The 14,596-nt window shown below is 46.3% G+C and overlaps 3 protein-coding genes and 1 non-coding gene across 4 annotated transcripts; 3 read left to right on the top strand and 1 right to left on the bottom strand.

Moving 5' to 3' along the window:
• Positions 1–674: 674 nt before the first annotated feature.
• Positions 675–3,181, top strand: GGS25DRAFT_516653 (uncharacterized protein; the record flags this gene model as incomplete). Its single annotated transcript, XM_049263240.1, has 4 exons — positions 675–1,162; positions 1,244–1,286; positions 1,329–1,811; positions 1,868–3,181. The coding sequence occupies 4 exons, from the start codon at positions 675–677 to the stop codon at positions 3,179–3,181; spliced, it is 2,328 nt and encodes a 775-aa protein (XP_049121128.1).
• Positions 3,182–8,586: 5,405 nt separating this feature from the next.
• GGS25DRAFT_t4 lies at positions 8,587–8,674 on the top strand. Its single transcript has one exon. It is a non-coding gene; the product is annotated as a tRNA-Glu (tRNA).
• Positions 8,675–10,535: 1,861 nt separating this feature from the next.
• Positions 10,536–12,641, top strand: GGS25DRAFT_16085 (FAD/NAD(P)-binding domain-containing protein). Its single transcript, XM_049256492.1, has 3 exons — positions 10,536–11,124; positions 11,202–11,530; positions 11,595–12,641. Exons 1-3 carry the CDS (start codon positions 10,913–10,915, stop codon positions 12,386–12,388), a joined length of 1,335 nt encoding a protein of 444 aa, XP_049121127.1. The 5' UTR covers positions 10,536–10,912; the 3' UTR covers positions 12,389–12,641.
• GGS25DRAFT_16040 (uncharacterized protein) lies at positions 12,642–14,519 on the bottom strand. Its single transcript, XM_049256491.1, has 3 exons — positions 14,092–14,519; positions 13,727–14,023; positions 12,642–13,670 (listed from the first exon to the last, which is right to left on the bottom strand). The coding sequence occupies exons 1-3, from the start codon at positions 14,312–14,314 to the stop codon at positions 12,895–12,897; spliced, it is 1,296 nt and encodes a 431-aa protein (XP_049121126.1). The 5' UTR covers positions 14,315–14,519; the 3' UTR covers positions 12,642–12,894.
• Positions 14,520–14,596: the final 77 nt, after the last annotated feature.

Below are 14,596 nucleotides of genomic sequence, written 5' to 3'. Positions count from 1 at the left end.
TCCATTATCCATTAATGATCAATGGAGGGGGGAGAGAATCATTGGGATGGATAGGATCTATACGCACATTTCTTTTCCTTTTTCATCTGACCTGCATAATTCGTTCCCCCCTCCCTCGTCAAGAGTTCTAGATACCTATCCTAGAGGTTCAGGTTCAATGAGACGGTCTGATCTAACCCTCCCAGCCTCCTTTTCCCCCATCTTCTTAATACCCTGTGCTCTCATGTTCTCGTGCCCTTATGTTATGCCCTGGCGTCCTCGTATCCTCTTATCTTCTTACCCTCTAATAGCAATCTATCTACTATCTATCTATCTCTCCCCCCCTTCTTCTCCAAAGCGGCACAACAGCCAAAGAACCTGCATGAGCCCGACTTGCAAAGACATTATTGTCTTTTTATTTCATATTTTTCTTACCATGTAACTAGTTAAACCCCATCTCGGTCCCGAAATTCCCGCATTTTCCGCATTTTCCGCATCAACACCATTGTATTTTCGCCTGATTGCCAATCAACGCCGCACTGGGCATCAAAGCTTCTCGTCTCATGTAGAACAAGAATCATTTCCAATTACCTAGTTGAGGTCTATTGATCCGCTAGTTATACCACAAGCGCCTGCACGCCCACGCTAGCGGTGTATGAACCCGTCCCATTCGGGACCGACTGAAAAACCTCACTATGCCCCCAACCCCAGAATCCCAACATGGCGATGGCTCGGCTAACAACGACACTACGTCGCCAGCCGGCTCCTCGCTTAATAGCTCTTTGCCCAATCCAGATCCTTCCATGGTAAAGGTTACGAGAGGGCATAGCTGTGTGTTATGCCAACAGCGCAAAGTCCGATGCGACAAGCTGAAGCCCTGCTCTAATTGTAAAAAGGCTGGAGTCGAATGTCGCGTCGTGGCACCCCAGCCGCCGAGGCGGCGCAAGAAGCGCATTCCCGAAAGAGATTTGGTGGAGCGCCTCCGAAAATATGAGGCGCTCTTATCTCAGAACGGCATCGAATTTGATTCACTAGGTCCGGATGTCAAGATTGTAGATCCCGGCTCCGTGGAAGATGGCGATGAGTTAGAGCCCGAATTTATAAGGCAGAGGAGTAAAGAATCTCCTGAAGGGCTCGACCCTGATCTGATCTCGTCCCCTGGCGAGACTCCGCATATGCCTAGGTGAGCGCCGACCAAGTTCAGGCCAATCCTGCCCCACCTATGCCATTACCAAGACTAAAGACTGACACTCTACCTTATCAGGACCTTCAAATGGTTTCCTTTCCAGAAGGAGGCTAGTAGTAAAGTCCCTACGTCTTTAGGACTGTGAATACTAACATCCTTGTAGTTCCGTGCCACAGAGGAATCTCCTAGGGACTCTTCTGACGAAGAAGACGTCGGCTCGTCCATTAACCAAGCGTACGATAAGATGTTCGATAACCCTACTGGCTTCCCTTTTGTGATTGGTGGCCAGTTCGAGAGTGTCACTCATCAACATCCATCCACCATCCATATAATTCAGCTATGGCAAATCTACCTCGACAATGTCAACCCCCTCCTCAAGCTGACGCACACGCCGACGCTGCAAGTGCGGATTATAGAGGCTGGAGCCAACCTTGAAAAGGTTTCTCGTCCTCTCGAGGCTCTTATGTTCTCGATCTACCTAATGGCTATCACAAGTATAGATGAAGAAGAATGCCAAACTCTATTCGCCGAATCGAGGACATCATTGCTGGCGAAATACTACTACGCTTCGCAGCAGGCCCTCCTCAACGCAGGGTTCATGCGTAACCCAGACCTAACCTTGATACAAGCCTATTTACTTCATCTTGTAAGACAAAACATTTGGTTCATATATAATTGCGATCTAGATCTGACTTGAATTAGTTTGGCGTTCGACAATATTCTGACCCTCGGTCACTATTCTGCTTGACCGGGATAGCAGTGCGCCTTGCACAGCGAATGGGCTTACATCGTGACGGTGCCCAATTTAAACTATCACCATTTGAGGTGGAGGAGAGAAGAAGGCTATGGTGGACCCTGGCAGGATTCGACAGACGAATTGGAGAATTATGCGGTTGCATCATCACCGCCGTATCGAGTGGTGCTAACTGTAAATTACCGCTCAACATCAACGACGCTGACCTGCATCTCCATGCTAAAGATCCTCCATCTCCTCATACGGGCGCAACTGAGATGATGTTCTCTCTTGCACGTCTCGAGTTCGCTAAAGCACCAGGAAACGACAAAATGAAGGGCCAAATGTCGGAAACGAACCCACAAGCGGTGGCAAGCGTTGCTGACCACAGGTTATCAAGCTACCTGGAACGAATGTCTGTTTATATGGAGGACACTTACCTCAAATATTGCGATCCTAAAGTTCCTCTTCACTACATGACCCTTCTTACGACCCGAGCAAACATATGCAAACTAAAGATCGTGGCGGGCTTCTTTCGCGTCGCACTTACCGCTCCTGCTCCCTTGCCCGAATCTGAGAGGGAAGTTCTCTTCGTCGAAGCCATCAAGATGATTGAATACGACAGTATGATGCAGGCCCGCGATAACCTGAAGCGTTTTCTTTGGTATACACAAATGCATTTCCCATTCCCGGCTTATATATGCCTGCTCTCGGAGCTACGCTTCCGCACAACCGGCAATTTATGCGAACGTGCGTGGAACACTATCTGCGAACATTGCGATTTGAGGAAGATGACAACGCATGCGCGGAGCCCCATGCACCTATCCTTTAGCCCCCTTTTTGTAAAAGCGTGGGATGCTCGCGAGGCGGCGGAAGCCGCAATGGGACGTACCATAGCACCGCCTCGCATCATTACCCACATGAGACAGATCGCAGCTCGAATACCCCAGGCGACCAAGAAGCAGACGCCCGTACCAACACCTTCCCCCAAGATTCCCGTAATAAGCGGTGCCTATGTTTCGACGGCACCAACACCACCAGAACAGCAAATGCTACCGGGCACTATGCCTCTATATGCCGAAAACGACGTATTCAACGGCATGCAGCAGATGGACATGAACAGGCAGTTTGCGACCGCATTTCCGGACCTTAACATCGGAGGCGAGATGGATTGGAACTACATAATGCAGGAGTACGGCGGGTTTGTCGCACAACCCCCGCAGATGAGCGCCTACGCGAACCAGCCGATGCACGATCCCACCCAGGCCACTACATGGCAATAACTATGTATATCACACATTATTATCTCCATTCTGTCTTTTGTACATGAGGATATATGCCCAGGGGGGACAGGGGTAATTAACGGGCTACTTATTTAAATAGGACGCGCAACACACGACACGCGGCACATGCATATAACTCAATCACCTCCATGGTAACATATACTAACCTAGGTACTTACCTATCTATTATGTATATATACAATATATATGAACTTCTTTCCAGACGCTACATACTGCGAAAATACGGAACCACGGAATATGGTATATGGAATACGGAACTACTGGTTTGGTCCGAGGTGTGAGGTTGAGGAAAATAATGTGTGGCCTTGAATAGGAACATATATATATATATATATATATATATATATATATCTGGCCTAGGCTAACTAGGTAGAGGTCACTTAAAAAGAAAAGAAAAAAATCAGTTTATCATGCTGTAGCTGATGCCGTGCGTTTAGTACCTAGTGAGGCTGACTGGAAGACGGTAGCTGACGATGAGGGTGTGAATCAGGATAGGTACCATGCTCTTGTACATACCCATGCACCCCTACTTCCACCTTCCACCTTCACCATCAGTTACTGCTTGCTAGGTAGGTATTATGCATGTATAAGGGGCTGCCGAGGTACGGTGCCTACGTGTATGTAGTATTCACGTTCATCTATGGATTGTAAGGGTACATAGGTAGGTAACCTAGATCAGGCACCTAGGTACATATCTAGCAGGCACCTAACCTAGGTGAGAGTCGCGGTGGTTGCGGATCTTAGTATGGAGGGGCTACGAGGGTTGGGGGGGAGGGTCTCGAGATCCTGCCGATTCTTTAGATACCAACTAGCATTGGAAGCCTTGCGCATATTAACCTACCTAGGTTGTGTTGCGTCGGCGCTCCAAGATGGAAGGCTGAGTGGCCCATCTGGGTTGGGTGGTTGGAGATACAATCCATATGTGCATTGACAGTCGTGATAGTATCGTCATGGTACCATGTATAGAGGGGTAGTAGGTAGTAGTACACATGGCAGTAAGCGCTATACTAGGTAGTGCGGGGGTATTTTCAGGGCTTCTAGGGCTGTAGGGATGTACGCAGATGAGAAAGGGTCGATGGGTAGGTACTGACTGCACATCAGGTATAGCAAGCTAGGAGTGCTGTAGGTGCAACACTACAGGACAAGATGGGGAGGCCAGGGGAGCGATCAGCTAGGATCATAGGTACTAAGAGAAAAGAAGTGGTGGATGTTTTCGTGTGTAAATGGCAATGTATTCATGCAGTCACCTCACTGAAGCCTGTCGATATTTACATAGCAGTGTGTGTACCATGTCTGTTAGCAGCGAGGTGTGCCCCTGTAAGTATCTGTTTTGTGGTACATAGCTGTGTGGGGATAGCATCACTTGGCTGAGGCTCTGTCGAGCTGTTACATGAATTCAATGGTACATTTCCATAAGTATCTCCCAAGCAGTTCCTCCTCTCCCCTCCCCTCCCCTCCCCAGTGAAACCTGAGTCCCCAATCCCTAAGTCCTCCAGTTGCCCTTTGCCGAACCGCACCCTTTTCCTAGTCCATTGATCATGCTTGTGGTGCCCTGTTATCTTGGTGCCCTTTTGTCTTGAAGTAGTAGGTAGGCAGTCGCCAGGTGGGGTTGTAGAATTGCTATCAATATCTAAGGATGTTAGTTACTGGAGATTAGTGTAGAAGACACCGTACCTTCAGTCCTTGTAGGTACTGGGCTGTATCCATGGGTACGGCTGGCATTGTGGGGTTAGCCGACTCGATCAACTTTTGCTCTTTGTCATTCTCCAGGGCCACTAGCCACATTGAGTCAGACCATTCCTCGTGATAACAGCATGCAAACCTGGTTAGTGAAGGCCCGTAACTGTATTGCTGTGCCGTGCCCCAGAAGATTTCCCCCTCATCGCATTAAATCATCTGCTTGGCGATTTGCAGTGCTGGAAGCACGCTCGACTTATAAGGCAGGATGAAGTCGCGGCGTAGCAGAAGAAGAGCCATTTGCTGTCACAAAGACGCTGGAGTTCTCTGCTACTATGCTTGCGAATCAGGTTAGTCTTCTGGGAGGTCATTAGCCAGTCTTAAGGTTGCTTCTCTATACGCTTGGAAAGATGGTGTTGGAGGTAGGCTGCTCTCTGCGGTTAGTGGTGCTGGAGTGTAGACTACCTAGTAGATTCTATAAAACTGAAGTGTTAGTGAAATGAAATAATTGAAACCTTAGATACAAGGAAGGAAGAAAGACTTACCTAGTTGCGATCGAGTCGGCTGCTGTTATCCTTGTTCTTTTTCTTGTCTTCGGTCTCATATTGAGAGAACTTCCTTTTTGGTGCTTTATTTCGTCCCTTAGGTCTCATGTTGGGATACCTAAGGTTCAAGTAAGCAATTACCAGGGTGGGCGAAGGTGGTTGTTCTTTCGCCTTGTGATGATAACATGATTAATGATCGATGATTGAAGTGATTGAAGATGAAGATGAAGTAGTAGTGTAGTAATAGTAGTATAGTAGTAGTAGTAGTAGTAGTAGTAGTAGTAGTAGTAGTAGTAGTAGTAGTAGTAGTAGTAGTAGTAGTAGTAGTAGTAGTAGTAGTAGTAGTAGTAGTAGTAGTAGTAGTAGTAGTAGTAGTAGTAGTAGTAGTAGTATAGTAGTAGTGTAGTAGTAGTAGTAGTATAGTAGTAGTGTAGTAGTAGTAGGGCAATATGGTAGTATGGTATGAGGGCACTGATCGGATTGAATTGCTATGGAACGAAAGAAAGAATGAAAGTTTGGAGGGAGTGGACGGAGGTTTAAATACTTGTGGGTGGGGCGAGTGATTCTGGGGTACGCTAGTCCAGATCTAGGTTGATGGGAAGATCTCGATTGGCTTTCTGGGGTAGGTGCAGGGCAGAGCCGCACTCAAATCCAACTACATCCATTTTTTCCCCATTCTTTCCCATTTCCCACTGTTCAACCTTATTGTTTGCCTGATTTCGTGCCTTACCATCGTTACACTTTCCCCTTTTGGATTAAATGAGAATTTTTTGATTTTTTGAGTTTACGCTTTGGGCCAGAAAGTGGATCCGTTCTTGCCCTGATAGGTAGTAGCAAACATCTCATACATACCATAGCGTGAAAGTATGAGTGGCGGAAATAATTGGCCCCTAGGAAATGGCTGGAAATAACTCATGTTCATGACTTAATTGGCAATCATTTACAATTGGCAATCATTTACAATTGGCAATCATTTACAATTGGAAATCATTTATGTTGAGACATTATTTACATTTGGAAATCAATTCAAATTTGGAAATTATTTTTAATTGGGACATTATTTCTTTATTCAAGTATTATTGGATTATATGTACATATCCACCACTTCCACTTTCCATCTTATACATACCTTACACCATACATATATATAGACAATAACAACAGCTTCACCTATCCAATTAGGATACCCACCTATTGATCAATAGGACCTGGTCCATCCGCTAAGTATCGTTTTGATCGATGTAAAAAATCTTCTAAGTTTTTTTATTAGTATTATTTGATTGTTATATTCATACATGTAGGAATTGAAAGATTGAACTAACCATTGATTTTAGTGAAAAGTAGGTACCTAAGAAAATTTGTTGAAATGGTAAAAGTTAGTAGAGATTCTTTTCTTATAAGGTAAGGATGTACGTACCTGAAAAAAGTAATGTGTTGTGGTGGTGATGAAGGTGGTTATTGAAGATGGTTATTGAAGGTGGTGATTGAAGGTGGTTATTGAAGATGGTTATTGAAGGTGGTGATTGAAGGTGGTTATTGAAGGTGGTGATTGAAGATGGTGATTGAAGGTGGTTATTGAAGGTGGTTATTGAAGGTGGTGATTGAAGGTGGTGATTGAAGGTGGTTATTGAAGGTGGTGTTGTGTTTTGGTGATGTGTTGTGGTGTTTTGATGAAGGTGGTGATTGAAGATGGTTATTGAAGGTGGTTATTGAAGGTGGTGATTGAAGGTGGTTATTGAAGGTGGTGATTGAAGGTGGTGTTGTGTTTTGGTGATGTGTTGTGGTGTTTTGATGAAGGTGGTGATTGAAGATGGTTATTGAAGGTGGTTATTGAAGGTGGTGATTGAAGATGGTTATTGAAGATGGTTATTGAAGGTGGTGATTGAAGGTGGTTATTGAAGGTGGTGATTGAAGGTGGTTATTGAAGGTGGTTATTGAAGGTGGTTATTGAAGGTGGTGATTGAAGATGGTTATTGAAGGTGGTGATTGAAGATGGTGATGTGTTGTGGTGTTGAAGAAATTTTTTTTGAAAAAGAGTGTGTTGTAGTGTTGAAAAAAAAAAGAAAAGGTGGTGTTGGCCAAAAAATATTAAAGAAAATATAAAAGTGGATACCGGGATTGGGTTCTTCCTGGATTTATATAAGAAATGATTGCAAAATATGAAATAATTGCATATAATGCTATTATTCAGCCTAAATTATGGTGTTTGATTTACAAAATTCAAATGATTGCCATCTTTTGTTTGATCGAAATGATCAAACAATTGACACTTGTACCTACCCTAAGAAATAAGGTGGGAAGGTACTTCAAACCTTTGAAATAATGTCCTATTTTTAAATCATTTAAGGTTGTAAATTATTTACTCCACACGTACTTTCACGCTATGGTACGCACCTTCCTTGGGTTACTTTATTCATGAGTCAATGGTACCTACTAGCGTTACAGGCCTGTGGTTCCTTCCATGATACTGCCACTGTGCAGTCTGCCATAAGGCCTAGGTAGCGACTGCCACATTCAAAATGTGCATATCAGGTGTGTACCTAGGTACCTACACTCCGAGCACATCATACATCTACTGGTGCTATACCTAGTACAGAATGTATCTAGGTAACTAGGTGCTTGCAGCGCATATCAATGCCAGCAATGAGATACAATACTATCACTGTAACACTTATGCACGCCTACTTTAGTATTTCAAAGTTCTATAGAAATGAGAATCTCTATTTATAATACTAGATTGCATGTAGGGACTCGCTGCGAAGTTGAATACATATCATACCTATATACGAGTGAGGTTGACGCAATTAGCTTTGTGGATTTTTTACCAGCCCAAACAACAAAGGTATTGACATCTTTCTCCTACCGAGTGATCTTCTGCCTAGAGATTGTATTTGATGTCCTCGGGATATCATGGGGTTACATATCAAAAGATGAGAAACTTGAGCTTCGAGTTGATTCCAGACAATGGCTGTAACATAATGTTTAGTAATAGTCGGGAAACTGCCTTGAATTCAAACGGCATTTTCCCCCTGAGTTCAAACGGCAACGGCAACCACTATCAAAAGCGTTCGCTCTTTCCTCACGCCCAAACAATTGCGACAGAAAACGCAAGCCAATGGATCCATATGAATCAAATAACCAGAGCGAACTCTCAACAAGCCATCCGAATTGGTGTAGTGGTTAACATTCAGGATTCTCATGTGTTACGCTGTGATCTCCTGGGCCCAGGGTTCGATTCCCTGATTCGGAGATTTTTTTTTTTTTTTTTTTTTTTAAATTTACATGTTGTATTTTCGACTGACTATTATTCTGAAATGAGCATTCGCACATAGTCCACATGAAGTCGTCACAATAGAAATATTATGTCGAAGTCCTCAAGTTTCGCGATTGATGATGTTGATGGGAACGTACATGATAAGTACCTAAGTACCCAGGACAGGGGTTGTCCATGCCACGCTCCAGCCACGTGACCACCCTGAGCTTGACACAAGTCAATGACGTTCGGGTTGGATGCCTTACCACTGAAATCCGTAATACCCATTTCCCAATTAACTCAATTATCCTTTCGAGTCTGATAAATATGTGCGCGTTGAGCAGATTATGCGTTTGCACAGTTTCACATGTTTATTATCTCTCTATTAGGTAGGCAGCGATGCATGTAAAAAACCTCCATGTCATGATATTTATTATAACCCAAACAGAGAGTCGGATCATCGAGTATAGCTTGCTTTGGAAGTAGGTTGGTTTTAATGTGTTCAGACTTGAAGACCTATAATTGGTTACACGATATATCCGAAGCTACCGAAGACGGCCTTCGGAGTCCTATCATCACTCTTCTTGGCATGTATGACAAGAGTCCGAGAATCCTATGGTCGGATGAGACATTCACCGCGAGTGCCGAGCATCACAGTTCCCAGAGATGATACATCTTGCGAGCGATAGGACTGAGTTGAACCCCCATAGGGCTGAGGTGGGGGGCGCAATTTTCATGAAGCGTCTTTCTGCCCAAGTCTTTATATCTCACTATACATACAATACCTATTCATGACCAACGGAACCGGCCGGAACCCTCAATCTCGGGGATAGTAACTTCTCACACAATTGAAAATGAACTGATTTTCCATAAACGCCGATTGGGTTTTTTCTCAACAACTTCGGCGCTCGAGGAATGGCGCCGTGTCGCGAGCTTGGCTGATATGCGTGATTAAGCAAATAGGAGAGCAGAGATTGGTTAGTTTGCATTTTATTACTTTTTTCGGGTCCCCAATCGGTTTCGTTTCATCGTCTGATTCAATATGACGAGCTGACGGGCTGACGGGCTTGAGTCTCTCGGGCCCGGATCCATCCTGGTCGTGTCTTCCTACACGGTAATTATCCTTGCCTCCCCCACCCCCCTTAGACAATCGTTAGAGGAGAAATACGGCTATGGGGAAGCATCGTACTTGAATGTTTATGTTTGTCCCAGACATCTCCAATGTTGATCTTTCGCAGAGGAATCACATTCACGAGTGATGCTAAGGTACCTGCTGTTTGTATGTAATATTATATGTTTCAGAAAGGGTAATATGCAATGTAGATCATATGCAGGCAGATGCGACAGAGACAACTCGGCAAAGGTAGATGATGTTACATTACATACTACCCGACTATGTAGACTACATACATGTCATATGTACATATCTGTGAGGGGAGTTGCGAACATTGAAGTACGAACTCATAGTAACCGATCATAGCACAACAGTTCTAGCTGAAAATAAGGCGTTTGGCTAACGCTGTGTGACAAGCGGCTTTTGTGTACTTAGGTATGTATTGCTTCTTTTTTTCCATTTTGTTTTTCGTATGACCTGACCGCTTCTTACGTGTTACACAAACAAGTCTCTACCTATACCTTACCTAGGTAGATAACTAAGTCAATGATATCAACAACTCCACGCCAATTCATTAGGTAATAACCAACAATCTGACACTAAGAGTAGTTGGCCATAAGAATTAGGCAGATTTGCGAGGTAGAAATTCCGTAATCAGCAGATTTTCTACACGATACGGAAATATCGCCTCTTACATAACGCCGAGGGAGGAATGCTCACCTTTGCTTGTCATTGGGGGCTTATCGGGAAATAAAATAATGCTTTCGACAAGTAGTCTAGACTCATTGTTCCCCGAGTGGCACAACGCCCCAATATGCCACACGAAATTAGTGACATCAACCGAAGTGGTGCGCGGGGGGGATTTGCGAAGGATACTCCGGCGCGAGTTTTGCTGTTGGCTGTTGGCTGGAGGAAAGGGGGGCGTTAGGTAGAGGCCGCCACCATTATGTCTCATTGGCCGACTCCCTCTCGAAGCCTTCTCTCCGCTCCATCGTCGAAAGGTAGACATACAAAAAGGAGGCTCTTCGGCCTTGCGAGAATTTCACGTTGAGACAGCGCTATTTCTTGTGTCCCACCAGAAGCCACCTCTCGCTAGCCACCACTTATTCGTCGTCCCTGTTATGCTGCACATGCGTGTGAAGATGAGAGAAGTAATTGAGCCGACCATGACCAGTGAATCGGGCTACAAGCCGAAGGTCCTAATAGTCGGCGGTGGCCTAGGCGGCTTGACGCTCGCCCAAGTATTCCGCAAAAACGGCATCCCGTTTGAGATCTTTGAGCGAGACGAGCATGAAGTCGCTAGAGCGCAAGGATGGTCCCTAACACTTCACAGGTGAGTATCCTTCTACCCCAGGTTCTACGATACCACAGCCCTAGCGGCGCCTAATGTCCTTCAAGCTAACTTGTCAGTGTTCTGGACGGGTTGTTCGAGGCCTTTCCGGATGACATGCCCAACTTCCGAGAGTCCGTCCACCACCTGAACCCCCTCGACTTGGAAACGCAGGTCGTCTTCTATTTCAACAACGAACGTATAGGCACAGAAGGTTCTCCGGCTACCCCTCTGCTACGAGCCAACCGCCTACAGCTTCGGAGATGGCTATCCACCAAGATCAACGTCCAGTACGGCAGGGTTGCGAGCAAGGTGGAGAGGGTGGGTGACAAGATGGTCGTCACCTTCAGGAACGGCACCACCGCCATGGGCGACATTGTAGTTGGTGCCGACGGTGCAAATAGCATCGGTAAGATCTCCGTATCCACGGCCCGTTTAATCGAACATCATATTTGATCCTAACCAATCAATAGTGAGAGAGCATATCTTAGGGAAGCCGAATAAGGAGATCCTCAGGAACGTCCCAGTCGGCTCGATCACGGGAGAAGTCAAGCTCAGCGGCAGAGCTTTGGCGCGCCAATTAGAGCTCGCCCACAGCATGGCCATCATCCCGGTCACCACCGCCGACGCGTGGAACCACTTATTCTTCGGACTGACCGGGATATCGCCCGACGGGCAATCGGGCGAGTTCTTTTGGCTAGTCTCATGGCACGACCCGCTAGCCTCGGCGACCGGCCGCGTCGCCGTTAACGCGTTCCCGCGGCACGAGCGCCTCGAGATCGCCAAGAAGATGGTCGCGAACCTAGACCCCAAGTTCCGGGCCATCGTCGAGGAGACGCCGGCGGAGGGGATCCGGGATATTGGGTGGGTGCCGATGGACTGCCATCTCGACGAGATTCCGCTCGGGCGCGCGACACTGCTCGGCGACGCCGTACACCTCATGATGCCGTACAAGGCCGAGGGCGGCATCCATGCCATGCGTGATGCCCTGCACCTCGGCAAGCTGCTCTCGAACCTCGAGTCCGGAGACGACGCCGCCCTCCACCGCGCCCTTACCACCTTCTACGGCGAGATGCTCCCGCGCGGCGCCGAGGCTGTCGAGACCTCGCGCACCTTCCAGCACGAGTTCCGGAAGGACAAGACGGGTGTGCATGCCTGGGGACACCCCGTGAGAAGCCTGCCGGATGAGAAGATAGAGATCGGGCCGGAGGGGGTTACCAAAATGTCGAAGGGCATATGCAAGTTGCAGATAGTACCAAGTATATGATGATCTGCGTTTCAAATCATGTATAAACAAATTTACTTGCAAGTTTCTTTCTGGGTACGGGGGTGTTGGTAATATCATGATACAGAGAGAGGAAGAGGGAGAGCCAGCTTATATACTTAGGTTTGGTAGGTACATGTCAGACCAAATCTCGATTATTGCATTCGAGTTTGTCTGGTGACTAATTTTTCGTTGCCTCATTTCGTGTAAAAAATGGCACAATAGCACCTAGTTGTTCTGTCTAATCTGCTCCTAAGAAGGTGACCTTGACTGAAATATTTGCAGTTAATGTCTACCTAGAATATCAGGTCAGCTCACACATAGAACAGCTGCGTAGAAAAAGATTCTTGGCCGATTTAGGCTGTGTGAAATGTCACTTGAAGAAGCCATTTAGTTCTTGGGTCAGGCTAAAGGAGAGGGCCGACAGCCATAAGCCATTATATTGACTAGCTCCCTAAACATGCACTCTCCATAGCTTTTGGGTGTTTGGTATCATGTCGCTACGATTTCTATGCTGATGTAAAACGGATGAGATATCTGAAAGTCAGCGCTGGAAAAGCAGGGTCCGTTATGACGACTTCATGGTTTACTTCTAAGCCCAATCCATCCTTGAGGGTCTTATCGAGATTTGGTCGTGTTTGCTCCTCAATACTAGGTGGGAATTGCATGTATAGAGTTCTTCCCTCGGCTCTGATGGATGGCTTCTTGAGTTGTAGATCGGGCTTGATCGCAAAAGAGTCAAGGAGTTCCCTAAGAGTCCACTTGGGATCGACGTGCAGCGGCTTAGCCAAGTCGCCACACACCGCACAATCTTCTTTCTTGTCATATTTGAAGGTGTTGGTATAGATGCTGTCGTCGCCAGAGTACATCATGTAGCTCTCTTCAAAACCAAGTGCTGGGGCAGCAGAGGTAGATATTTTTAAGGCCTCATTGCAACAGCTGGCGGCAATGATGGCATTAGTAGATGCTATGGCGGGAATGATGTTCTTGACAACGCCCTGGGTGAGCGAGTAAGTGACACCGGTAATGCCGAATTCTTGGGCACGTGCCAGGGCTTTCTGGTACAGCCAGGTGATGTGCTCAGGATCGTCCTTATCCAGAGCTGGGAAGGGTTTCTCTTGATCCCATGCGATGATATGTGCCCATTCTATGCAGTGCTCTGGCTGACGCGGTATGGTAGCTAAGGTGCATAGCGGTACTGCTGCCCTTGGGGTATAAAGGTCGAGTTGACACTCTATGCAAGGTGTCAAGGTGGGGAATACCACTCTGGTCTGTCCCTTGAATCCTGCCCGTAGTTAGACCACCTTGGCTCCAGGAAACAAGTATGGATATCGAAGATACCTTCTGTCCCACCATCAATCAATGGCTTCAACGAGTCCTGGTCGTTCATGTCGACCATATTCACGAGGGTGGCATTGATCCATCGCCGTGCTTCGATGCTGTCGAGACCGCAAACAACAAGCTGAAATTGCATATAGAAATCCTCATCGAACTCTTGTATTCGGCAGTTATGAGGTGTAATCTTGACGCCCTTGACTCGCTTCTCGACAAATTTGGCGGCGACTTCTGCCTTGAACTTTCCGACGTCGTCTTTGCGAAAGAGAAATTGGCGGTTAAGGTTCGATATATCGATGGTGTCTAAGTACAAGTGCCAACGTGCTTGGTTAGTATAATCATGGAAATAAATGGAACTGAAGTATGCTTACCCATATCTATTACGTGTATGTCCTTAAATCCGGAAAGAGCGAGGTCCTTTAATATCTCACACCCGAGACCACCAGCGCCAATTACCAAGATCTTGGCCTTGTCCATCGTCGCGATAGCTTCTTCACTAACATCTGACTCTGGAGTAAATGGACCGGGCGTTTTGCGAATTCTGTCCAGGTATTGCCAACGTGAGGCGCCGCCGCCAGCTGCGACAGCCGCCATATTGTTAATCGTTAAATTGCTGGGTATCGTGTGCAAGTAGATAGTTGGGGTGTTTGTGTTTGGAGGGTAGAAAAGAGTTGAAGGAGTTGAAAGTGTTGAAAGTGTTGAAAGCGTTGAAAGTGTCAAGACCTTGGAGTTACATATGCTACCCAGGGTACCACCTACCTTGGCAGCTTCAATGTTGGGTAGGTAAGTTAGATAGAATCTGATAGATGCAGGGCCTAGGCAGCTAGGTACTAGGCAGGTACGCTAATCCAATTGATGTCATTTCTTATCGCCGAT

This window comes from Hypoxylon fragiforme (genome assembly GCF_022984875.1).
Source record: "Hypoxylon fragiforme strain CBS 206.31 chromosome Unknown GGS25scaffold_1, whole genome shotgun sequence".
Classification (NCBI taxonomy): domain Eukaryota; kingdom Fungi; phylum Ascomycota; class Sordariomycetes; order Xylariales; family Hypoxylaceae; genus Hypoxylon; species Hypoxylon fragiforme.
The sequence above is the reverse complement of the archived record's forward strand: the minus strand, read 5'-3'. Positions and strand labels throughout refer to the sequence as shown.